Below are 27,672 nucleotides of genomic sequence, written 5' to 3'. Positions count from 1 at the left end.
AAATGATGTTTAAAATGACGGAAGCCATTTATAAAAAGACAAGAAAGAAAAGAGGTAGCTAAAAAGAAGACACGAATTCACATTCACGTCGTAAAAAAAAAAATATATATATATATATATATATATATATATATATATATATATATATATATATATATATATATATATATAAAACGAATATAAACATTTCCTGTTAAAATAATTTTTTCAAAATTATTGTTTTTTGATGTTGACAAGGTTAAAATTGTTCTAAATAAAAAATAAGACTATAACACTTGCAAAAAAAATGCCTAAGCGAGAATATCTTAAATACGGGCATATTTACTTCATATTATTTTGATTTATTATGAGCGTATTATAAATCAATTATAAGATTATTCAGCTCATTTCAAGCTTCAAATGTTCTCATTCTTTTAACAGCTCATTTAGATTTTTTTCTAGAAATAAATAAATAGAATAGCAGTATTTTTTTAAGCTTGAAATTAGTAACAGCGTCTACAGTAGAAATAGGTTTAATAATCACATATTTGGCTTGTTGCAACCTTCGAACAAGAAATACTAGATCAGTTTTTCCATATTCAAGATATTTTCATTTGTTCATTTCTTTTCAAATTCAGCCATTTTGTATCTGGTTTAATGGTTCTGAACACACACACACACACACACACACACACACACACACACACATTGACGGTGCATGTTGTTTGGATCTTAGAGAGCCACTTTCTGCATCTCTCTCTCAGTGCTGAATCTACACAGATATATTATATTCTGCAATTACACAGAGATTGAATAAAAATGGATTTTTCTTCAACACTTCAATGCCGTTTGCTTCCAGAGCCGCTTTCTCACCCGCTTTATATAGAAGCGCATGAAGACCCCCAAAGAAACCTGGTCTAATTTAACACTGCGTCTATTAATGCAACCCGAGGGAGCGTAGGTGAGCCGTGGTATCTGGCACCGAGACGTTCCCAGCAGATCCTTTAAGTCCTGTAAGTTGTGTGGTGGGGGCGCCGTGGATCGGACTTGTTTGTCCTGAACGTCTCACAGACGCTCGAGCGGATTGAGATCTGGGGAATTCGGAGGCCGAGTCAACACCTTGAACTCTTTGTCATGTTCCTCAAACCATTCCTGAACCATTTCTGCAGTGTGTCAGGGAGCATTATCATGCTGAAAGTGCTATTAGACAACACCGTTACCATGAAGGCATGTACTCGGTCTGCAGCAGTGTGTAGGGAGGTGGGACGTGTCAAAATAACATCCACGTGAATGCCAGGATCCAAGGTTTCCCAGCAGAACATTGCTCAGAGCATCACATGGTGTCCGCCGGATCGCCTTCTTCCCATAGTGCATTCTGGTGCCATCTCTTCTCCAGGTAAGCGACACACACACACGTACCCGGCCTCCACATGAAGTAAAAGAAAACCTGATTCATTAGACCAAGCCACCATCTTTCATTGCTCCATGGTCCAGTTCTAATGCGCACGTGCCCATTGTAGGAGATTTCGGCAGTGGACAGGGGTCAACATGGGCGCTCTTCAGCTACGCAGCTCCATACGCAGCAAGCTGTGATGCTCTGTGTGTTCTGAGTCCTTTCTATCAGAGCCAGCATGAACTTTTTCACCAGTTTGTGCTAGAGTAGCTCTTCTGTTGGATCGGACCAGACGGGTTAGCCTTTGCTCCCCACGCATATCAGTGAGCCTTGGGCGCCCATGACCCTGTCACCAGGTTACCGGTTCTCTTTCTTTGGACCACTTTTGGTAGGTACTAACCGCTGCATACCGGAAACACTCCACAACACCTACTGTTTTGGAGATGCTCTGACCCAGTTGTCCAGCCGTCATAATTTGACCCTTGTCAAAGTCACTCTGATGCTTACGCTTGTCCATTTTTCCTACTTCCAACACCTCAACTTCAAGAACTGACTGTTCACCTGCTGCCTAATAAATATATCCCACACCTTTACAGGCGCCATTGTAACGAGATAATCAGCTGTCAGTGGCTTTAATGTTATGGCTGATCGGTGTAGAATACAATTAAGGACAAAAACACTTCAAAAGCTAATAAATAGATTAATCTAGACCTAATATTGTAGTATAATATGATGTAGGCCTACTATCTATCTATCTATCTATCTATCTATCTATCTATCTATCTATATATATATATATATATATATATATATATATATATATATATACACTAAAGTTACATAACTAAATTTGTAATAGTGCATTAAGTGTAATACTTTAGTTTAATATTTTTTTAATGAGTAGGAAAGTCAATTTGTTTAAAAGCACATGAATTAATATTTGAAAGCAGTAATAGGCTATGGGATATGGTTTGGCCACACCCACTGAACATATTTCTTATTGTTTGGTGATGAGTTTCTCCTCTTGGTCGGACAGTATGGGGGAAAATATTTAGCCACTCCCCTCACTCTCAGTGCAGACGTGAGCATTCACATGGTTTCAGTCGAAGCTGTCAACCTTGGCTTGATGAGCATGTAGCACTGGACAGAGGTGTGCGAGTTGGAACAGAGCCATAATTCTTAATGCCATGCCTTATCTTCTCTCTCTTCAATCTCCCTTGCTGGGTAATGGGAAGCCAAAGGTCAGCAGATAAGAGCGGGCCACCAAGGCCAGTTACCCCAGCAACTGAGGGATGGGGGTGGTGTGAGAGAGAGAGAGAAAGAAAGAAAGAGGGAGTAAGAAGTCTGAGAAGAGAAATCCCACAGGAACCACTTGAAGACTGCTGGAAAGGTTGCAGAGATCTGTATCGCTAGGCTGTTGAATGATAAAAGAGATCTCTGTGTTTGTGTGTGTGTGTGAGGTCCCGAGGCTGCGCATCTCACTCTCCCGAATGATGTATTTGAGCCCTTTTCATTATTTCCTCGTGCACCTTTAGCTTTATTATAGCAGGATGTGTCCTGTACATAACGTTTTCCCAGGTCCTGAAAGTTTTCATGTAACCTTCAGAAATGTCGTCTAACAGCATAAATTAGCGAAACATAGATATATTTTTTAAATTGCAAGAATATTACTATGTAACGTTTCTGTAATTTTTAATTTATTTTTTAACAGTACAACCGAATCTACTAACAACCCGTCGAATAAGTGAGGAATAAAACAAGACGGGTTGTGCGATTACGAGGTAATGACCAACCAGTCCTGTCAGGATCCAAGCAAATTTGCGACTGCAGAAATGAACGCAAAATCGAGCTTCGGAGCTTGCGATTTTTCAAAAATCAATAACGTCCTTTGTTAAACAAAAGCTGAACATCGCTAAAGTAATGTTCTTTATTTTTCACATCCTTGAAAGTTTGTTTTTGCAGCATAACATCTCAAATAAAAAAAAATCAAACCATACTTACTAGGAGAACAATTACAATTCGTAGCGTTCTTCCTGTTGAGAAATTATATTGCATTTTTGTGTTTGATTGAATGCCTAGATATTCAATCAAACCACACACACACACACACACACACAGTGATCTCTTGATGTGAATGAATCAAAGCTGTTTATTAGATATTAATAGCAGAATATACAGCACTACCATCTGATGATAGTGAGAATAAAAACAAGAGGTACCGAAGGAAAAGAAATAAAATAATAAAATAAAAAATTAAAAACAAAAAAAACCCCAAAAAGGAAGTCAGAAGCTTGATGCAGACAAATCACTAATGCGCTTAGCAACGTTCGAGCGTAATGCAGCAAACAGTGAAGATAAACAGTACACAAGCACACAAATTCTGGAAGAGGACTGGGATCTACATTAGTTTTATAGTTTTAAAGTGCCCAATACATCAAGAACTCATTACCAATATTTAAAAGCTCTAGTGTATGCTGGATGCAGTCATCAAAACGTGTAACACTGATACATATGGGTTTCTTTCATTAACTGTCCCCCCACCCCCTTTTTTTCTATTATATTCAAACACAGATATTAATATTGCAAAGATGGGAGGCTCGAATACTCAAATACCTACGAGTTCCTACAAGATTGTAGGAGGTTCATACACTGAGCTTTTTTCCCCAACAAAGTAAAAAAAAATTTTTAAAAAAGAAATCAGACCCAGTATGCACTCAAAACATTAAAAAGAAATGAATAAAAAAATACAGAAAGTTTCATTTCAGTTTTGGAAATTTATATTTTTTTAATTGGACATCTTGGAAGGTTGTATAGGCACAAAATGAAATTGAAACAAAATAGGGTTCAAATGAAAAGTATTTTGAAAATCAATTCATATAATTCAGTAACAAATCCAAAGGGAAAAAAAACAATAAAAATCCAGTAATACAAATATAGAGCCTCAAGGGCTCTGGGATTGGTTTTGGATAAACGTGAGCTCGATTAACTGAAGTGTAATTTAGCACTGATAATCTATTGGCACTGAATTGATTGAATATATTTTGAGCAAAATGACATCTGTGACGTCACGTTCAAAGAAAGGCGACGTTTAGAGACGTGAGCGTCGTTCACGTAGACAGAAAAACGTAACGATCTGAAATGTCAGTTTTTTCGTTCACGTTACATCACATTCGTTTGCATGTAATAATCCAGAAAGGAATACTGAGCAAGGTGTAGGAGAAATCAACCGAAATAAAGTTCGAGCAAAATACAATCGTTGATTAGATCGTCTCAGATCACGTAGTGTAGTCACGTAGCGAGACATCGTTTCCTTTGGTTAATAATACAATACGGTGTTCGTTAATACATTATATTCTTTTCAGCGACAGAGGTGCCAACATTTACGGTTTAACGGTTGCATGTATGATTTTTGCAGTCTTGTTACGAAGTTGTTTTACGAATTAAAAAAAACAAAAAAAAGAAAATCAAAACATCTAAAGCCGATTCACCGAACGGGAAAGGACGCCGGATGTGAAAGACGCGTTTTTGTAGTGCTTATGTTCACTTTATGTTGACTTTATCTTGGCGAAGTTTGACTAGCTAGCTGTAAATCTACGCATGCTAATATCAGTGCTGATTGTTTAGCTACAGATCCAATAAGACTAGAAATGACTAGTGGAAGTTAAACACAAGTCAGAGTAAAAAGTCAGCATGCTAGCTGTTAGGCCACACTAGCACCAGATTTATCAGATTAGCATTAATCAGCATAAACAAACTCAACTGGGATTAGTAGAATTCAGCAGGCATGGCCTATAAATTCCCAGGTCTCAGTCTTGTGAGCCAATTGAAAACAAGACTGTGGTGTCTTTGGTCAATAAAACAAAATGGAAGAGTCGCTAATTATTATTAAGTCACACTGGATTTTTGCCTCGCTGTTTCCTAACCATCTCGTCTACTGACACTTACTAGGGCTTTGTTGATAAGAATCTAGTTTTTTTTCTCTCCTTTTCTCTACACATGCTAGGACTTTCTTGTTAGCCGTGTTAGCACCTCTGCCGTGGACTTTTTTTGTTTTGTTGCATTGATCATGAAGTTTTTGTTTTTTTACATCTAGGCTATTACAATTTCCCTTTGTGGAAGTATTTAAGAAATGGTACAAAAAATAATAAAGAAAGGAAAAAACATTGTTGGATTCCTGAAATTATGATGAAATCCAGAAATCATTATGATTTCCTTCAATTTGTGTTCCCACGACGTCATGTGGAAGAACAACGATCCAACCAAATTATTTTGATCCGTTCAATCACCCGGTTTTTAAACGTATGATTCTTTAATGCATGGAATCCCTTTCATATTCATAAATTCATTTAAGGACCATTCAAAACATTTCACTAGTACAAGTTACTAATTTGGTAAATCTTCGTTTATTGTCTTCACTGATTATTGTTTCGATTTTGATCAGCTTACACACCACAGTGTTATTTAAATAAACCTTCGCAGTCTGTTTAATCTGTTTAATGGATATATCTTTGGACAATGTTTGGACAGTTTAAGATATTATTCGAATTATGCAGGATATACAGAATAAAATGCAGGAAAAAAATCAAAATAAACGGTCCTAAACTGTAGCCTTGAGGAATGCCTTGTTGGAAAGTCAATGGAATGTACTTTTAAAACTACTTTAAGGTATATACTTGGACCTGAAGGTACACTGTGGGACCTCTGAGGGTATATTCATAGTACCATTTTTCTCTCAGCAGAATGAAGTGTTATAAGATTATTAGACTAGATTGTCGGGTACAGTTCATCCTGTGATGCGGTTGTATTCTCGTATTCGAGGCTTGCAAAATGATTGGCATTTTGGCATTAAACAGAAGGAAAGATGATTTGTAATGATAGTAAATGAGACATTTTTGGTACAGCTGACATTCTTACTTTTATAGATACCCTAAATATTCTACACTTTGGTTTATCTTACGTGTCAAATTTGTCCTGAATTGTCCATAATACTTTGGTCGAGGAAGATGAAGTGGACCGGTATATACACAGCAGAACTGTTCCGAAACTATATCAGACTGTCGTGCAAAAAAATAAAATAAAATAAAAATGTAGCAAAGAACAAATTCTTAACACCAATGCTTTACACGGCTAGCTAGCTGTAAGTCTATTCATGCATAAAATCAGGGCTACAGTGTTTGAATGACTGCTAGGTGTTTTACTACACAACAGATAAGACTAAAAACGAGTAGAGGAAATGAAACACCAGTCAGAAAGGGGGGAAAAAACAGCTTAAACCAGCATGCTAGCTGCTAGGCCATGCTAGTCACACCAGCAAGGTTCGCCATGCATCAGATTGGCACTAACAAGCTTGGATTAGAATTAGAGCAGAATTCATAGCTGGTCAAAGCTATTTTTTTTTTTTTTTCAGGAGGGATGAAGGAAGTTGTCTTTGGCATGAACGTGCAAAAAAATTAAATAAATGTAAACTTTGGACTCAATCAAAACAGCAATTCTTAATCCGAACGTACAAACGTTACGAATATGAGCCCACCCTCACAAAACAAAACAACTAAACAAAGCTGAGAGCAGATAACAAAACCAGATAAAACCCTTTGTACCACAAAATATGGAAGAAAAAAATAAATCATCCGCACATCAACAAGAGATAAGACAAGCATTAGGTTTTTTTTTTTTGTTTTTGGTAAGCGCACCTATTCGACTATTACAAAAATCACAACTCAAAATGTATAAAGCTTTTTTTTTCTGTTCGTCTTGTAAAGTCACAGTTACCAAAAAAAGAAGAGCAAGTGAATAATTTATTACATACACTATAATAACATTACCCTAAACACTATTATCTATGAGGTATATCTGAGAAAAATTTTGGTAAAGGAAAAGCACGGTCTGCGCTTTAGACATGCCGCTCTTTATTTTAAAAAAAATGTATGTATTTTTTTTATTTATTTCACCCCGCTCTTGTTCTTTTTTAAAGCTATGCAACCGTTGAGTGGAAAGAGAGAGAGAGAGAGAGACAGAGAGAGAGAGAGAGAGAGAGAGAGAGAGAATGAGGAGAAAGGAATTTTATTTAAAGCCTTTGGTATCAGTTGTTGTTCTTTGCATGATTGTATTGCAAAGCACCAATAAACCTGGCCAGCGTGCGCAGGTCCGACTGACGCTGAGGTATACGCAGGAAGAAGAAGTACGGAGAGGTCGAAAACTTCGCTTTGGTTCAAGCAAGGCACTCATCCCAGGGTTATCTCATACTTTGTGATGAGTATGAGCGCTCTCTAAAAATCGTTAGCTGAAAACGGACAGAATCGGGGGTTTTTTTCCATGAGGAAATTCTCGATAGCTTCAGTTCTCCATAGCTTCAATCACACATGCCATTTGTTATCTTCGATTCTCCACTACACCGAATGCAGCTCTGCCGTGTTTTCCAGAAGGTTCTCCTCAGCAGTCTCTTTGGTTTTTCGATGAGTAGGCTATATTTGGATTTTTTTTTTGAGATTTTGTGAATTTGGTTAAAAGCTTTTCTTGAACATAGCTTTTGGTTCAGATGGTAGCCTCTCTACCTGACAATTACTGGATATTGCATTGGGAAATAGATATAAAGTAGATTTTATTAGCCATATGATAAAGCCATACGATAAATCCTGATCATTTTTCCATCAAACCAAATAAAAATAAATCAATCAAATAAACCACAACTCTGATCAAATAATGCGCTATAGTGTTCTCGGGAAGGGGGGGGGGGACAAACTTTTTTTTTAATTATATGAAATCATGTAATTGTAGAAGAACTTTGGAAACAATGGAGAGATTCAAGATTGAAATCTTCAGGTTGAAATAAAGACAGAATTATTTTATTTGAAGAAAAAAAAAAACAAACGAAAAACTGTTTTCGTTCAGATTGAACAATCTGACCATTTCACATCATTTGTTTGGCTGAATTTTGAACAAACATTACAAATAATTAATCTGATCTCATTCATAAATTTAAAACCCACAGTCATGGAGTTGGATTTCAAACAATTTGTAAGAAGTTGTAAGAAATGTGCGCTAATCCCGCTCCAGATCGAACTTTGACCGCCGTCTCTTTTCACGTGAATTGTAATGAATTTGAAAACGTGAGAGCACGTTAAGACTTTGGACGGTTTTTACGAATCTCTACGGTTGGAGCAAATGCTTTTTTGTGATCGTGAAACCATGATGAAATAACTTGGGAGCACTTTTTAGATCATCTGCTTTTATAAATTTTCTATATCAGGGTCAGAAATTAGGGGAGAAAATCCTGAAATGTACTGTTTACATTTTTAAAAAAGCTTGAAGAAGCTTTCTCTACTACATGTTACTGATCTGATAAAGTGTTTATCTTCATTTATCAGCTTCGCAAATCTTTTATCGTTTTGGCTTCTTCGTTGTTTGGGAAATTTACGATTGTTATTCCTAAAGTGCCTGTTATTTGGGTGATAAACTCAAGCGAATGTCCTTTGTTTCTTATGTTTCTAATGTGTTTTATTTCACTCAAATAAGGTCGTAAAATGTACCCTTGAGATACTTGGACCTTTGTACCTTTAAAGCTGCCATCTACTGTATAGACTCAACAACCTGTTACTTTACTTCATGAACAAGATGATTCTGAACATGTTGCAAGTTACGTTACCAAACTTTTTATTGTTAATGCTTTCGGTCATAAGTAATCAACCTGAACTCATGCGAAATTGGTATTTTTATTCAATTTATTAGGCCGTCTAGAAAGCTGGCTTGTTGCAAATTCTTACCAAGTTGAAATAATACTGTAACGATATGAATAAAAACCCGATCTTTTGTTAACACATAATGGTTAAACTGTGCAAAACCTCCAGCCTGACTGTGATTTTTGGTTATTAGCTTTGGTTTTAGGATCTCTGACCAGTGAGGGACATCCTGAAACACACTGTACTGAGCTTAGAGAAGGTGTAGTTAGGGGGTAATTTGGGGGGTTTGGGGGAGGTTTTCAGAATAGAGAGGGTGAGATTTATCAAAGTGAACAGCATGGAGTCAAGCGCAGACCGTACTAGAGGGAGGAAAAAAATCTTTGGTATCTTTGGTTTCATCAACACGATTAAAATTACAAATGGAAAATTCAGTGAGGTAGCCTCTTTGGTTCTCACTATAGAAATAGAAAGACTTTTTGTACACGCACACGAGTCAGTCTTGGAAGCAGCTAGTGTTTAAGGGAATCCTCTGTTATCCTTCTACGAGTGAAGCAATGAACAAACGGTCTCTCAGCGTCCGTGGTTTTGTTTGTTTGTTTTCTTTTTTCTTAAAAATCTTTGGTGAGTTCTACGTTGATCTCCGTTAACGTGTTGCCCTGTCCAATCCGCGTCAGTAAGGTCAGGCTGAAAACGAACTGCTTGTCCGTCATGGCGGGATGCGAAGATGACAGTTAATCAGTCACAGATGGCGAGATACAGTGCTCATTCGGAAAATATTCGTCAATAACAGATTGTTTTCATTTTGGAGGGAAATCAACAAAAAAAACGGGGCAAAAAATAAATTACATTTGCTAAAAATCTGGCAGCTACTACATTTTGGAACATTGTCATTAGAATCTATGTAAAAATAAAATAAAATTAAATACATTGCTTTTTTTTATTTTTTAAAGTAAAGCAAACTAAAAATAAATTAACAAAGGAGGACGCAAGCACTGCATCTTCGATGCGCTAAAATTCTCAAAAGAGCCATAAATATTAATCCAAAGAATTAAAGCTAATTAAATAACATTAAATAATTAAACAAAAACAAAGCTATGCACATGTACTAGCACATTTTGGCATAAATAAATACGTTCGACAGTGTCAGACACTCAAAGAAAAAAAACAAAACAAAACCAGAATGTAAACTTTGGCAAGCTACTCAAGGGGAAAGGGTTTCCAAGGGAAATTTTTTGGCAATTTTAAATTAAGTTCAATTATAACAAATATAAATTACATAAATAATCACATATTGCAAAAAAAAAAAAAAAAAAACACCTAGGAAACTATCATACATACTGTAGGCATTGGCGAACAATTAAGTACTAAAGACAAGCAACAAACGTAAAGCTCTTTTTTGGTTGGATTCCGTACCCAAGGTTGTTTCTACAGACCTGGCTGAGGTGAAAGTGGAAGTGGACTCCAGGGCGACCTCTACATGCCAAAGGTCATTAAGAGGTTGCAACCACTGGAGCCATCTTTGGACTCGAAGCTTTAAAGAGAGAAAGAAATGAAAAGATAAAGCTATTCGACCGATATTTCAGCAGTTTCCTCGGAAATGATGAACCGGTATCAGTTATGTCGTTGGTAAATGTTGGCTTTCACGCGAGCGCGTGTAGACATCGATGGAGTTTCTGGGTGTGGTTTCGACTCGGATCACCTGATCACGGCTTTCGGGCAAACATGGGAGCTCAGATTCGGTCGCTTGTATCAAATAGTATATATCAGTGGATGAAAATTGTGATATTAAAGGAAAACTCCACCCTGAAACACATTAAATATATTCGTATTGATGTGCTTAGTGATTCTGGTGCTAATTCGCTAATTCGGTGCTGTTTTAAGACCTGAATGTTGATGAAAGAAGTTTAAACTAAACTTGGAATTGAACTACGGATTAATATGGAAGTCGTTCAGGGTGGAGTTTTCCGTTAACTGGGAGGTACTAGGACCCAGAATCCAGTTTCACAAAGGCATCGTAAAAGTTGATCATAACCGGCAAAGAGAGACAGCGTGTTCAGTGTGATGCTCGCTCAACCATTTAGAGATAATCTTTGTGCTGCGATGCTTTTGGGAAACTCATTTGCCCTGTACATCTAACTACTGTACATTGATCAATGAGCAATCTTTTTTATTTATTCATTTTTTTACAATCCTACCACATATGAGTGTAAAAATTGGTGGTTAATCGTTTTATAGTGTGATCTTTAGTATAAACATTGATCTCGTATTCTTCGCTGCTTTGGTGTTGGTGTATGCTGAAGTTTAATGATTGTTTCATTGACCCTACATCTTGGATTAATCTGTATGGATGAGTGTGAAAGACCGAATTCCTAGAGCTCCCATGATTGAACCCACAACACACACACACAGACACACACACGCACGCACACGCACGCACACGCACATACACGTAGTGAACATGTACGTTCTCCATGCATGTAGCACTGGAACCAAAAGGGAAGAGGAACAAGACCAGGGAACTGCCGTTGGGTGTAAATTAGGAATCTTTGGTATTGTAGCTGATGAGGTTCTTGTTGTTCTTTTTTTCCCATTTTTTTGGTGAAAAACTGCATAGGCACACGTTAAAGACAATCTTCAACTTATTTGTTTAAGATAGCGAGAGAGAGAGACACATTTTTTTCTGCCTTAGGGAGTGGCTGTTTTCTGCCACGGATGGTTTCCGAAACTTGTTCTGCTTCCCGTTTTTTTCCCCCCTTAGTCTCAAACAAAGAACAAAGTTCTCTTCATCGTTCTCCTCGTCGTCCCTGTCGTCTTCGTCTTCTTTCTATTCTTCATCATGTGTTTGTTTGTCGCTGTTCCGTTTTGTGGGTTTTTTTTTGGTGTGGGTTTTTTTTTTTTTTTTTGGGTTTTTCTTCGTCGTCTTTCGAACAGTTTTTTTGTTTTTTTCTCATTTGTAGAACAGTTAGGTGCAGAAAAAAAGTTTCTTTGGTTTCGATTTGTCAGTAATAAATAGAAAAAGTCTTTTAAGTGTCCGTTTTGAATGATCCATAAAGCCTTTGGCCTGCTTTTGGAGCTGGGAACGGGGCTGCGTACTGGCTGCTTTTTTCCTAAAACAAAAAAGCGACTCGACGACGCGGTGAACGATGGACTGAAATGGCGACGGTTGGACGTTTAAGTCGTTTAAGTTAGCTATACTTCTTCGTGTGAAAATGTTTTTTGCGCTGGCGGGCGAGATTTGTGTTCTGCGTTTTTGGAAACACGTCGATCGACCTGTCGGTCTCGGCATCGATCCTTTTCCCAGGAAGCTTTGAAAGAAACTGACAGGCATTGGTGTAGAAGATTGTCCTCTTATTCTATTAGAAAGGCCCTGATTGCCAACGCCAGTTCACTTTCATGGAGCTCCTTAGAGAGTGTTGCGTATAATGGAAATAATCAAATGAAGCTGCCATAGTTGGTGAATGTACGGGTTAAATAATCGTATGATTTGACCGTCATGACGTAATGGAAGTGTTACGAAGGGTTACGAAGGGTTAATGGACGTTCTTCAGTCGCATCATAAAAACGGCGTCCTGAGTTTTTCTAATGATTGAAGAACAATCTTGATGGTCCAGCCCCCTTTTTATTCTATTTTTCTTCTATTGCAAATGAAATGTGCTTTACATTTGTGCTCATGTAGACCTGGCTGACCACTTAACAAAATCATAGCAGTCTCTGTATGATGTGTGTGTGTGTTTACATGGGCGGTTGTGTTTTTCCTGAATGTTGCCATTACTTAACTATGATAGATTTGTGCTTGCATCCCTGCCAATAGGCAGACAGTGTAAAATCGACCAGGGAAATTTCTCCACCTGTCAGTAGGACCATGACTATTCGGATGTTTATTTAAGATGCTACAATAGCATGGATTTATTTAAATTTTTTTGGCATTGCTAATGCACGCATCGTTCGCCGTTTCCTGCTGAATTCAGTCTTTTGTCTAGGCAGCTGGGATTTTGAAAAAAAAGCTCCCGAATGCATGGCTGAAAAGGACGCTTACATGAAAGGGATCTGCTTTGATTTCAGGCATGCACTCTGGAAAATTCCGTCTGGAATGACTATTTTGACGTTTAACAGTTTTGAGGTTTTGATTAAATATTTAAGACGAAGCAATTTCGGAAATTGTTGAAACCTAGCGCCATTCGATTCTTATAATGATGATGATGATGATGATGATGAATATTTGCTACGCTTAGCGGTAAGCAGCCCCGCTCCCTTCCTCGCATCCACCCCATTGTTTTTTCTTCTTTGGATAACTTTTTTGGTCTGGTGCACAAACCCCAATCCACAAACTCCCACATCTTTTGCCTCACCCACCCCCACCCCGGCTTTTCAAAAAAAATAAAAATAAAAATAATAATAATCAGACTTTGGTACAAGTGCTGGAAGCGGATGAGGCTCCACCGGGACTGCCTTCGTCCATCCATTTGTCCAGACTCCGTCTGCGCGCGTTCATGAAGAAGTTGCTAACAGTGCTCAGTTCCAGTCCCAGCTGCTGTGAAATGGTGAGCTGCATCTCTTTGGACGGGCGCTTGTTCTCTTTGAAGATGGCCAATAGCGTTCGCCGCTGAAGGTCTGTGAAAACCAGGCGCGATTTCTTTGGTGTATTGCTCCTCTCCTTGCCGGAGTCTTGCTCTTTTCTTTTGCATGCTTCTCCAAGAGAGCAAGAAAGATGAGAAAAAAGAAGAAAACAGAAGAAGAAAAAAAATACGTGTTATTATACGTCAATATGTCAATGAAATTTACTCTCCAAGAAATAAAAACATCTAGTTCTAGCTAATTTGTGCTTTAGAGAGACAATAATCAGAAGTAATCAGAAAACTGTTGTTAGGTGGCTAAACTAGCTAACGGCTCAGGCTAATGGTTTTCCTTGCTAGCACAGTAAGTCATTTTCTAAGTCTTTTTTTTTTTTTTTTACACAAATATTGTAAAAGTGATGCTGGAAACACGACCAAACCATCTCAAATATCGATATTTCTCTCAGATGTGTGGACGAACGGGTAAGAAAACAATCCACACAACTAAAAATACACTGTGATTACGCTTATTATCAACAGCTAAACAAACTTCCAAGCTTCTATATTGTTCGTCAACACTGAGCGGAATTGTGAAATCAAAATAAAAAAATGTTGACTTTCAATGTAGTAAACAGCACAGATGTGGACTAGTCATGAGGAATCTTCTCACAAAAACGTTCCACATGACCCGATTTTAATTAACTACATGGCACTCCTTCAACTGTTATCGTTTCTATAGTAACAGCGAATGCTGTCACATAAACTGATTAAAACTTACTGTAAAAAAAGCCTTAAAAATCATTGATACAGTGAAGTTTTCCATAACATGATGTTTAGTTAACATTTTGTGAAGGAGTCTCCAGTGCCAGTAACATGACAAGTTGTGTGTGTGTGTGGTTTTTTTGTCTTATTAACTTCAAGAAAAAGAAATGTTATTATTAATGTTCCATTTCCGAAGATATATGAAGCAAGATCTTTAAGTCCCACTTTTTCGCCTCAGCGCTCCTCAGATCAATCGTCATATCTCACAGGAAACGTCCAGGATTATCTGAGGAGAAGTGAAGTGTCCTCCAGGTAATTGCCTCCGTGGCTACTAAGATTCTCCAAACGATCTGGCGGATGTGAGGAGAAGCTGCGGGGTATTTTTAGGCCTCGGTGCAGCCGGGGAGCCGTGTGCAGTTAAAGAGGCTTCAACACATGATCTCCTGGTCATTATCAGCTGAGGCCAGAGGGACACGGAGGCTCGAATAAAACAACACAACAACGAGGAGGAAAACACAAGAGTGGAATAAGTGAGAAAAAGGTGAAATATGTGTGTGTGTGTGTGCGTGTGTGTGTGTGTCATGCAGCAGAGTGGCAAGACCACACAGACGTGATGTTATGTCTTTATATTCAGTCGTATTGCACGTGCTATTATTTAAGTTTTACGCAAATTGAGAATATTTGGAAACTTTAACACGCTAAACAAGTTTCTGAGGTCTCAGTTGGGCATTTGTCAGGGTTTGGGATTTGAGATTTGAACTCACGACTGAAAGACTCCATGAAACAAACATTACTTTGTTTCGTTTCGTTTTGTTATGAGAGAAAACTAAATCTTCCTAACGTGAGAATTTATTAACAACTGAAATGAGATATTATCTGCTTATACTGGAATATGTACTGTATATATATCGTGATAAATTGTGACATATTGTGATTTCTTTCTATAAAATTACTTTTACTAATACTTTTAGTATTAGTAGTAGTATTAGTAGTAGAAGCAGTAGTAGTAGTATTAGTAATAGTACTAGCAGTAGTAGTAGTAGTAGTATTAAGAGTAGTATTAGTAGTATTAGTAGTAGTAGTATTAGTAGTAGTATTAGTAATAGTACTAGCAGTAGTAGTAGCAGCAATAGTATTAAGAGTAGTATTAGTAGCAGTAGTAGTAGTAGTAATAGTATTAAGAGCAGTATTATTAGCAGTAATAGTAGTAGTAGCAGTAGTAGTAGTAGTAGTAGTAGTAGTAATAGTATTAAGAGTAGTATTAGTAGTAGTAGTAGTAGTAATAGTATTAAGAGTAGTATTAGTAGCAGTAATAGTAGTAGTAGTAGTAGTAATAGTATTAAGAGTAGTATTAGTAGCAGTAATAGTAATAGTAGTAGTAGCAGCAATAGTAATAGTAGTAATAGCAGCAGTAGTAGTATTAGTAGTAGTAATAGTATTAAGAGTAGTATTAGTAGCAGTTATAGTAATAGTAGTTGTAGCAGCAGCAGTAGTAGTAGTAGTAGTAATAGTATTAAGAGTAGTATTAGTAGCAGTTATAGTAATAGTAGTTGTAGCAGCAGCAGTAGTAGTAGTAGTAGTAATAGTATTAAGAGTAGTATTAGTAGCAGTAATAGTAGTAATAGCAGCAGCAGCAGCAGTAGTAGTAGTATTAGTAGTAATAGTGTTAAGAGTAGTATTAGTAGCAGCAATAGTAATAGTAGTAATAGCAGCAGCAGCAGTAGTAGTAGTAGTAGTAATAGTATTAAGAGTAGTATTAGTAGCAGTAATAGTAGTAGTAGTAGTAGTAATAGTATTAAGAGTAGTATTATTAGCAGTAATAGTAGTAGTAGCAGTAGTAGTAGTAGTAGTAGTAGTAATAGTATTAAGAGTAGTATTAGTAGCAGTAATAGTAGTAGTAGTAGTAGTAATAGTATTAAGAGTAGTATTAGTAGCAGTAATAGTAATAGTAGTAGTAGCAGCAATAGTAATAGTAGTAATAGCAGCAGTAGTAGTATTAGTAGTAGTAATAGTATTAAGAGTAGTATTAGTAGCAGTTATAGTAATAGTAGTTGTAGCAGCAGCAGTAGTAGTAGTAGTAGTAATAGTATTAAGAGTAGTATTAGTAGCAGTTATAGTAATAGTAGTTGTAGCAGCAGCAGTAGTAGTAGTAGTAGTAATAGTATTAAGAGTAGTATTAGTAGCAGTAATAGTAGTAATAGCAGCAGCAGCAGCAGTAGTAGTAGTATTAGTAGTAATAGTGTTAAGAGTAGTATTAGTAGCAGCAATAGTAATAGTAGTAATAGTAGCAGCAGCAGTAGTAGTATTAGTAGTAATAGTATTAAGAGTAGTATTAGTAGCAGCAATAGTAATAGTAGTAATAGTAGCAGCAGCAGTAGTAGTATTAGTAGTAATAGTATTAAGAGTAGTATTAGTAGCAGCAATAGTAATAGTAGTAATAGCAGCAGCAGTAGTAGTAGTAGTAGTAATAGTATTAAGAGTAGTATTAGTAGCAGCAATAGTAATAGTAGTAATAGCAGCAGCAGCAGTAGTAGTAGTATTAGTAGCAGCAATAGTTATAGTAGTAATATCAGCAGTAGTAGTAGTAGTAGTATTAGTAGTAATAGTATTAAGAGTAGTATTAGTAGCAGCAATAGTAATAGTAGTAATAGCAGCAGCAGTAGTAGTAGTAGTAGTAATAGTATTAAGAGTAGTATTAGTAGCAGCAATAGTAATAGTAGTAATAGCAGCAGCAGCAGTAGTAGTAGTATTAGTAGCAGCAATAGTTATAGTAGTAATATCAGCAGTAGTAGTAGTAGTAGTAATAGTATTAAGAGTAGTATTAGTAGCAGCAATAGTAATAGTAGTAATAGCAGCAGCAGTAGTAGTAGTAGTAGTATTAGTAGTAATAGTATTAAGAGTAGTATTAGTAGCAGCAATAGTAATAGTAGTAATAGCAGCAGCAGTAGTAGTAGTAGTAGTAGTAGTAATATATTTAATTACAGACCGACTACAAGCAGGTGATGTGTTGTTAAAATTTTGTATTTAATCTTTAAAATGGTAAAATGTTACTGTTTTTTTACAGATCTTAATTTTCTTTCTGCTTTTCAGTGTTACTAGTATAAATAAAAATATAATTTTGTAATATAAAAATAAAAGTACATTAATTTTTGTAGATGCTGAATAAAGTATCACTGAACATTTTTTTTGTTTTTTTTTTAGCAAACCTATATACTCTAATACATAATCATGCTTTCGAGAATCAAGACATGATGTTTTTTGTCATATCGCCCCACCCTAGCTCCTAGACCCATTCTGCTTCGTCTTCATATCTATAATCATTGGTAACTATTTATGAAATGTGAAATAGATTTAAGAGTGGAGAAATATGAAAAGAAGAAAAGGAGATGTACTGAACTGGGCCCAGCTTACTAAACGCATCATCTTTTAACTGGTAGAGATGAATAATGATTAATGATGTGTGATATTGTATCAGTATGTGGACTGGATTGGTATCAGATCAGATTTGGCATACTGTCTGATCCAATCCACTGCAGAGTTTATGCCATAAACATACAATATTTCCACAGTGTCTGCTTTTCTATCGAGCAGCGTCTCTCCCTTCATAATCCCCCCCCATCCCTCGTCCAAATCATTCCCACAACGCAACGCAACACAATCGAGCCACTTTCCACACAGGGACAACAGAAACATGAGAACCGAGTTATGAAATCTCCTCAACAGACCTCAGTTCTCAGAATCCACCGGAAAAATGGAAATAAACACGATTTGTTGGAATGCAAATGGCTGGATTTAACAGAATTTTCTTTTCAAGCTTCTAATAGTTTGTAGTAATAAAAGGGGCTAAGCTTTCCCTCGGCTGTGGATCGCTCAAGTCACACGCCTAATTGCTGTTTAGAAGTGTGTGTGACTATTTCAAATTGTGTGTCTGTCTTTTTATAATTAAAGTGTCGGGCAAAAAAACAAACAAACAAAAAAAACACAGCATGAAAACACAAGCGAGGTGATGTGTGTACCCGGAAACTAATGACAGAATGATAGTGTAAACCGTAATGCTGCATCAGCTCCTTCTCCACCACCCCCCATGCAAACACACACACACACACACACACAGTTTAAGATTTTATTTGATTACCTCTCTGAATTAAGTATGCACAAGTACGGCCAGGCGCGATCGATAGAAATCAGGTTAAGTGTGCAATTGAGTACAAAACTATTATGTAAGAGGAAACAGCAAGTAACGTTGCAAATAAACACATGGTGTGTGTGTGTGTGTGTGTGTGTGTGTGTGTGTGTGTGTGTGTGTGTGTTTGCTTGGCCTTCCTCCATCACATAATACACAAAACTCAAAATGGCAACACACACAAAACAAATGCGCACTAAAGGAAAGCACTGCAAACAAAAATGGCTGCCAAAGAGACATGCAGACGGAGATTCGGTGACCTGCGAGCGCCACAAAACCGGCCAGCCTCGTCCTCAAACTGCGCTGCTGAGCTAAATATTTGATAGAGAGAAATGCACACCGGCACATCTCCATGCTGCATGTATAATTCATGCACAAAGCAAAAGGTGCATAAACGGCATAAAAGCACGGCTGAGTGCTGAGGCTGATGTCCGCCTTGTTCCCATACGTCTCCGGCTTTTACAGTTCGTGCTGGCTGGCATTGTCGAACATTAACCAACTTTTCTCTTGCACGAGTATAGCTACATTTCATGTAGATTGTCATACACCACGGACCTGCTCTTGATCCACTCGCACTTTCTAAACTGACGTCCAAACTACTTTTATTCTGAATAGTTTGTTTCTCCATCCTCAAATTGTATTTTACATGATAGATTTTCTCCTATTCTCCTAATACTTAAGCTCAAAATCTAACCAAAACCCCACAACAAATCTAACCCTGTGAGGTGACTCGGATTTCTTTTTTTCGTTTCCAAATCATCCAAACTTAGAAAACAGGCTAGATACATACATAAAAAGCCTGTAGAGCTGTCACATAAGAATATATTTGTAATGTTAATCTTTGACTATTTTTGTTGTAGACCTTAAAAAAGTTCCACCACATGGAAAAATCTGTGTTGTGGAAAACGATTATTATTCGGTTTACTGTAACAACAACAACAACAACAACAACAGCTAAAGAATTATGACTGCGGATTTATAGACTGAAGGTAATTCTTTAAGGAAAGGTAAAATAGTTCTCATTTGAGATCGCTCTAAAGGGTTTTTCAGGTTGATCCTTTAGGGAAAGAATTAAAGGTTCTATGTAGAATTTTACCCTATTGTATTAAATAATAATAATAATAATGATAATAATAATAATACAATTATACGTCATACTTTAAGAACCACAGCTTTACAGTTCTCTGTCCCAATAATAACATGGATTATATGCAAAGCATAGAAAAGTCTTAAAATGTAGCTGAACATAGTCCATATTAATAATAACAATAATAATAGTAATATTAATGATGATAATAATAATAATAATAATAATAATAATAATAATAATAATAATATCAGCTCAAACTGCTTTACAGTATGAAGTAAAAAAAACAAAACAGAGTAGTCAAAAACAAAATAGTAAAATTGGCAACTAATATTATGCAATAACAGGCCTACTTAAAATAAATCAATGCAATGTAATATATAAAATATTATAATGTCTAATAAAGATAATAAAATATTCTCTACCTCTCAAGAACACTTTATATTTTGTACCAAAATTTTTTATTTTTATTCTTCTTCTTCTGGAAAATCACGCAAAACTATGCAGTTAGTATTAGGTTCTAAGAGTAAACAGTGTGGAATTGTGGAACCACACATTCTTGTTTAGGATCTCATGTCCCGTTTTTACTTCGTGTGAAATATTGCTGAATATTGATGAATATTGATGAATATTGTCGAATATTAATGGATATTGATTGAACATATTGCTGTAAAATATAAAGCAATAACATTAACAGCAACAACCTTAATCTCTCTTTTCTAAAATCCCATCATTTCTAGGGTGTGTGTGATATCATTGCTTGTTTTGACCACCAGGAGGCAGGAGTGACCAATACTTGGGACAGTAACACGAGCTCATGTGCGTGGGTGTGTTACAGCAGGATACACACTTAACATATCACTATGTGTATTTGTGCTCATTTTTCATCATGAGCAGGCGCTGCAGAACCCCTAGATTACACTCACACATGCTTACTCATGTATTAAAAGTCATTTATTGAGAGTTCTCAGCAGCGTCAATAAATCTCTTTTCATGTTCATTAAAAAAATAAAGCCAATAAACAGACCTATTTGCAAAGAAATGAGAATGAATACCAGCTGTTTAGCTAATAAAGGTGTGCAGGAAACACTTATTCATGTTTTATCTGCCGAATTAAGGGTTTAATTGCGGTAGATAAACCTGAACGAGTTTCCTTTAAATCACAGCGTTTTAATTATCTCACAGGGAAGCCAAATCAGATAATGATAATAAAAGTGCAGTTTGATGGATATTTATTGTGTCTTTATTTCTTTATTAGGCCTAGATTTGTACAGAGTGTGTGAGTGCATAGTAAACGTGTGAACGTTACTGAAACTCAAATTAAACAAACAGCAAGCCTACACTGTCTGCTTAAAAGGTCCAATTATTTATCTTCAATTACTTTTAAATGTACTATACAGCAAAAGTGTTTACCCATAACCATTGAATGTGCATTTTGGTGCATGTGTTCCTCTGTGCATTGTTTCAGAGATGTATTTTTCCCTCAGTACTGTAGCCTATATGACACTGATTTACAGGTGCATGTCAAAAAATTTGAATATCGTGGAAAAGTTTGTAGCCTCAACAACCCCCCCCCCCCCACCCCCCGTAATTTTATTCATTACACATAAAGTGAAATATTTCTAGCCTTTTTTATGTTTTGTTTTAATCTTGATGATTACAGCTCATGGAAATCAAAAATCCTGTATCTCTTGGGGGGGGTTGGTGAAAACTTTAGGGCTTTTCTAAAGGGGTAAGGGTTAAATCGATCGGATCGATACCGCTAGGTTTCCCTGGCCTTTCATCAAATGAGCAAAAGCTCCTCTCTACCGCTCCGGGTTTATCCTTCTCCTCTGCCAAATGTAAATCAATGTTAGGCTTCTACAGTAAGGGCATCAAACTCAGCTCCTGTAGGTCCTGCAGAGTAAAAAGCGCTTACTCCGATAGCAGACTGAGCTCAGCTCGTCTTATCAAGGCCACGATATTTAGAATAAATCAGGCATTAAATGAGCTAAAAGTCTCAAATCAAGGCTCAAACAAACACCTCCAGTAGTTTCAAGTAGGACTCGGGTAACTAATAGCAGGCCCGAGGCTCTGTGTGTTTTGTTTTGACGTCTAATTATGAAAGCCTGTAATGAAACAAGGAAACGCAGTCGATATATTCCAATCGCTGATCACAAGCAAAATATTCACAAAAACTACACTCGTTGGAGCAGATCAAACCCTAGAATATTACATCTATGTAATTATGTAGGTCCCGAAGGTGCCACTAGCCACTAGTACGTACCACCACTTCCTGACTTCCTGCACCCTATGGGAAGAAGAACAGCCCTGGGATTTAAATCCCCAAGCACGAACTGATCTACAAGGATCCTGCCAAGACGGACCATCCCTCAGACCACTGCAAATCATGTCGGCGCTTCAAGACATCGATTCCTGGACCTCTTTTTCTTCAGTCAGTGCTCCTCACACGGTGCACCATAAACAAAAAGGGACGTATCTAAGGGACCATTCACAGCGAAAAACCTACATACTAAACTGAACCATTTCCACTAAACACAGTAGCATAACGTAGACCTTTTCTCAAAACCTTCGCAGACCCCACTTCACAGAGAACTCGTGTCTGAGACCCTTTTGCTCGGCCTACTTCAATTTGATCTCAAACAGACAAATAATAATAATAATAATAATAATAATAATAATAGTAATAGTAATCCTGCTAGTCTGACGATTTTTGCTGCATCATCATGAAACTGAAACACTGTTATCAAACACATTTTGCAGCCGGTTTCGAATTTATTCAGAATTTCGAGAAATAATGATATGAATTCTAACAAACAAGGGTCACGTTTTAGGATTTTGTTTAATTCCGTGAACGCAAGCCCTGTCCTTAACCGGAACCTTCATGTCTTGTCGTACTAACTGAGCCGTGTGAATTGTGTGAATACAGATTCTAAAGTGGAAGACTGCGTCAAATTTATCTCTAAATGTGCTCTAAATGTGCGATTTATTCCCATGAAGCTCTCACAGAAACATCACAACAGTGACACAATACAAGTCAGTAATTGACCCTTAATCTCACTTAAACAGTTATAGATTGTTTTGTTTTGGGTTTGTTTGTTTTTTTTTTTTTTGCTTGATGCATGATAATGATTTTGTAGCTAACATTAACGGAATAAATTGCTTTAATGCCTACTTTAAATTTTTTGCCTTGCATCGCAGTTAGCAAAATTGCTGTTTTGAGGGCTCATTAGCATTCAGGATAATGCATGCTGGTGTGGCCTCGCAGACAAGTTTCTAATCGGATGAAAGGATAGGATCCTCTCATCACGAAGCGTCCCGGCTGAGAGAACACAAGCCTTTAGGGAGTCAGTTATCGCTCTGAATTATACATGGAGGCGCAGTCTAACCGGGACACGCTGAGAAAGCACGGCTCCTCTTCCGTAGGTTTTGCTCAACGTGTACTCCGGATGGAGACGGATCAACGAGAAAAAGACGGATGGCTATTTCAGACAAACAGCAGAAATATCAAAGATTAAAAAAAACAACAACAACAAAATGGCCAGAATGAAACAGGCACAATTTACTGTAAATATAATGCACTTTAAAAAAAAAAAAAAAAATCAATCTTTCAATAAAGTTGTGTTTAAATGTTTTCACAGACCAAAAGAAAAAAAATAAAATAAAAACAAGCACGTTCATGGCACAGCTGATTTACCTTTAGCTACGCCCACAAAACCTATTAAATTGCGAAGCTAAACAGTGAAAGAACGGCTTCTAAGCGCGTCTTCCAGTAATGCAGCTCAGCCACTGCAGTGCATCCACTACAACAGACACACTCTAACTCTAACTTTCCTAGGGTGCCATTAGTTTTGTTCTAATCGAATGGCTGATCTTGTTTGGATTTGTTTTGGATCTCTTTCTTTCAAGTCATTAATATGAAATATTCTCAAATTTTCACTAAAGCCGTGAGTGCAACTGAAATAAATTTGAACTGGACAGCGTACTAATCCATATATAAAATCGCAGCGAGTCTCCTTATACGTAAATTTGTCCGTATCGAGCTTGACAGATGAGGCTCAGCAACGTCTTTTCACAACAGCTCCAGGAAACAGAATAAGTCTGTTTGGAGAAATTAAATTAGTATAAATTAATACACAACTCTGCTCTTCAAACTTCAAGCCACTGAACCCAATGAGATTTAGTGCTAAAAACAAACCCCCCCCCCCCCCCCCCCGAAGTTTTTAGATCATTTTTAAAGATAAGAGTGAATCAGAAACCACATCAGTGAGTCTGAGACATCTCCACAAAGCTCTTGCAGGTGTGCGTGTGATTCCAGCTAAACCTTTAGCTTAATTGTAAGCTAGTATCACTTGCTAGCTACATTACCTACGGCACAAACCGCTGAACGTTCATTAACGCTGGGCAGGAAGTTTGTGTGAGTGAGTGAGAGACAGAGAGAGAGGGCGAGAGGCTTTGGGTAGAAAGAAGTGATCAGTGTTGGGTGAGATTGGAGGAATAGGAGGAACAGGAGGGGGGTGCCCCAGATCAATACTTCACCACAAAACATGATCAGCAATGATGTTTCCTTGATGAGTGAAACCTCCACATAATAGTCCAGAGACACACACATACGCACTTCTACTGGCGTAATACAGGTCAGTGTAGCCTTTTAGATGAGCACACACACACCTACACACACCCACACACACACACACACACACAGGAGGGGTTTTTACTGTCCGACTCTTCATCATAAAGGCATCTCGGCTCGGCTCGTAGTATCACATCACCATCATGTGATTGGGACAAGCACTCTCGGGGAGCAGCGTGAGTGTGTGAGAGCGAGTAAAAAGGACTTGGTAAATGCATTATGTTACAGCCTTGCACTTAGCTGTGTCATATTGTGCATATGCGGATGTTCTTAATGTGCAGGCCAGGCACTTGAGACGACGCTGAGAAAAAGAACCGGGAGAGAACGAAAGGCAAAAGACACAAGGCGAGATGAAAGAGCGCGAGCCAAGAGGCCGCGAGGGGAAAAAGGGATGCGCTATGTATAGGAATAAAACACTTTGTGTTGCATCGTTGTAGGAAACTAATCAATAATCAATGACGGGGTGGTGTGATGAAGAAAACGGCGTTACGGCTACCACCATAATCGCAAATTCCCCTCTAATACCACCGCGAATGCTAACGATTTCACAATTTTTATTAGTTTAATAGTTACGTTTAATGTCGTGAAACATCGTTCCCTCACCAACCATCCCCTCTTTTTTCCTCTCTCTCTCTCACTCTTTAGAGGAAAAAAAAAACGCAGAGAAACTCCTGTATCCTAAAGATGTCAGAAAACTAAACCTTATATATTTTTTTATTATCTCTGGATGTTACAAAGCACTGACACTTGAGACTCCTTCCGTAAATGTTAAATACTGTATATTTTTTCTCTCTCTTGAAGTTAATAATGCAAAATGACGCAGCTTGTCATGTTACCAAGAACGTTTGAAACTGCAACAAGCTCTTTGTGCTGTAGACTGACACTGGAGACTCCTTAGTCCCCCTACAGAAAACTTCAGATACAGATATTAATTAAACAACAGTACTTTTTTTAATCCATCGATTGTTAATGATGCTTAGATTACGTGGAGTCGCACTGCTTGTGCTAGAACGTTACTCTCCAGCTTGTGACCAATCAGAACGGAGAATTCCGAGTAAGTTCTCTCTCGTCGTAAGAGCCAAGAGTTTGTTGGTGTATCAGCTTTCTTCGGCCACTGCTCTCTAATCCCGCATGTGCTTCGGCAGCACAATGAAACATCACCTGATCTCTCAGAGCGGCCCGAGGAGGAGAGCGAGGTGGCCATCGTACACACACATTTCTCGCTAATCGCATGGATAACGGGAAGGCTGAAGGTCTGTCCCGAGGGACTGAGAATGCGCTCGGACACGTGATGATGTCAGCAGTTCAAAGGTTTGTTTGGGGACGGAGTTATCACCGTAGATACGGCCAATCACAGACGTTGGCGTGTGATGTAATAACGCAGCTGGTGATTAAATCTTGTGTAAAAGCAGAAAAGTAAGCCAAGAGGAGGTTTAAAAACAGGAAATCTAATCAGGCTTTGTCTCAACAAACACCAAACAGAGGTTTTCAATCAATTTCCAAACATCATGTGAAATCCAAGCACTTTTTCAGCATTTTATTATCTCTGGTTGATTAGATGATTTCCCCCCCTACTATCCCACAACATTTACGTCCATTATACACGTCCATGTCACGTGGTTTCAGAGAAACGCTCAGAGGAACGCTTCGACTGGAACTTTACATTTTGTATTTTCAAGCTAGTTTAAGTTGAATAAGAAAGAAGGTAAGTGTTATTTGACACTGCAGGATTACATGAGGAAAACCGAACTACTTTTTGACAATTTTGGCAATTCTAAAGAAACAAAACGAAGGATTTTATTCCACATTTCAATCCTTACAAGCCTTTTCCTGATTTAATGACATGCTTATTAAAGTTTTGCTAACTCAATCAAAGAATGCTGACATTATTTTATCATTTTTCTGCATGGAGACCTGTAAATATTCTTATAATATTCGAAAAGCTCTTGATTAGGTCTAGTACAACGTATTACCTTTATTTATTCGGTTGTCACTGAGAACGCTTTGCCGTCTGACTGGAGTTCTGATACGTCAATTAACCGACTTTTTAACTTTTATTGCTTCTAAAGTGGTTCCTCCGACATCAGGGCGAACAATTACGGCTAAAAGCATCATCATTATTATTATTTTTACTCAATACCAAAAATCTCGCAAATTATTCAGCCCACTTAGAAGCAAAATACTTTTATTGGGCTTTTCCATTACACGTTTTATATAAACATATATAAATAATGATTTGGATCGACATACGACTGATCTGATCTGTAGTGGTGTTTAATTTAAGGTCAAGCTTTTTACTAGCAAATTAGCGCCGAGCTATATTGACGGTTCTTTTATGTTTGAAAAGTAACGCGTTTATTTATATAAAGAAAGAAAGAAATCTTCAACACTAAGGAAATCGTTTAAAAATGTTACGCTGCAATTTAAAATTTTAAGAACATTTTCACGTCACGTCAGCGGTTTCTAGTTAGTATGTAGCTACAAAATTTAACAAAAAGATATCACGATATCTCCGAAACGTGTATTGTGACGTAATTGATCACAGTATCCTTATTTTATCTTCACATTGCCCAGCCCTATAATAAATATTAAACAACAACGAAACACCAACTCCAAAGAAACACAACAAACAACTAAAGACACCAATAAACTCTGCAAACAATTTCCAATATGCTTATTATTATGTGCATTCAATACGTCAGTTAAAACCAATATCTGACACTGGATCAGTGTTATCACAGCCAATTATATACACACACACATACACATATACACACACACACATATATATATATATATATATTTTTTTAACTGTTGCAAAAATCATGATCATGATTAAACTAATATTTATCACGCAGTCCTACTCTCATGGCTTACAGATATGTACAAATATACACAAGTAACAGTGAGTAATTCAGGGATGTTTTCCAGAACTTATGCATTCATAATACTACATAAATATAACCGTGATGACCTCTGACCCTCTGAGCAGTCTTTGCTTCATCCTAGCTACGACAATATGTCCGTATATTCATCGTTATACTATTATATTATAAAGCTGATATTACATGTTATTATTACAGACCCATAAAAGCCAGCATGAAGCGTTGGAGTAAAGTGAGACGACGGCTACAGACCGGCGGCACTCAGACACAGCGTTATTAGATGTAGAGTGCTAAAGCCGGAGAAAAACCTGGCCTGATGTGAGAATGATGTAAGAGAGAGAAAGGCGTGAGTCTCTAAGCACGATTTGATAAACTCGTGTTTCGGATCGAGGACTCGAGAGTGTTTGCTGACAGGAACAAAGGTTTTAAAAAAAAATAAAATCTTTTTTTTTTTTTTTAAATTAGCTAAGAGACCAAAACTTTGCCCTTTGCTCCTGTCTAGCGTGTGTGGACAAATACCC

At 37.3% G+C, this 27,672-nt stretch overlaps 1 protein-coding gene across 1 annotated transcript in view; it reads right to left on the bottom strand.

Moving 5' to 3' along the window:
* Positions 1-3,501: 3,501 nt before the first annotated feature.
* onecut2 (one cut homeobox 2) overlaps positions 3,502-27,672 on the bottom strand; it is a 31,489-nt gene continuing 7,318 nt past the window's right edge. Inside the window, exon 2 of the mRNA XM_053648096.1 lies at positions 3,502-13,734. Coding sequence (XP_053504071.1) covers positions 13,448-13,734 — 287 coding nt within the window. The 3' untranslated portion in view covers positions 3,502-13,447. The remainder of the gene's footprint in view (positions 13,735-27,672) is intronic.

This window comes from Ictalurus furcatus, chromosome 18 (genome assembly GCF_023375685.1).
Source record: "Ictalurus furcatus strain D&B chromosome 18, Billie_1.0, whole genome shotgun sequence".
In the NCBI taxonomy this organism is placed as follows: Eukaryota; Metazoa; Chordata; class Actinopteri; order Siluriformes; family Ictaluridae; genus Ictalurus; species Ictalurus furcatus.
The sequence above is the reverse complement of the archived record's forward strand: the minus strand, read 5'-3'. Positions and strand labels throughout refer to the sequence as shown.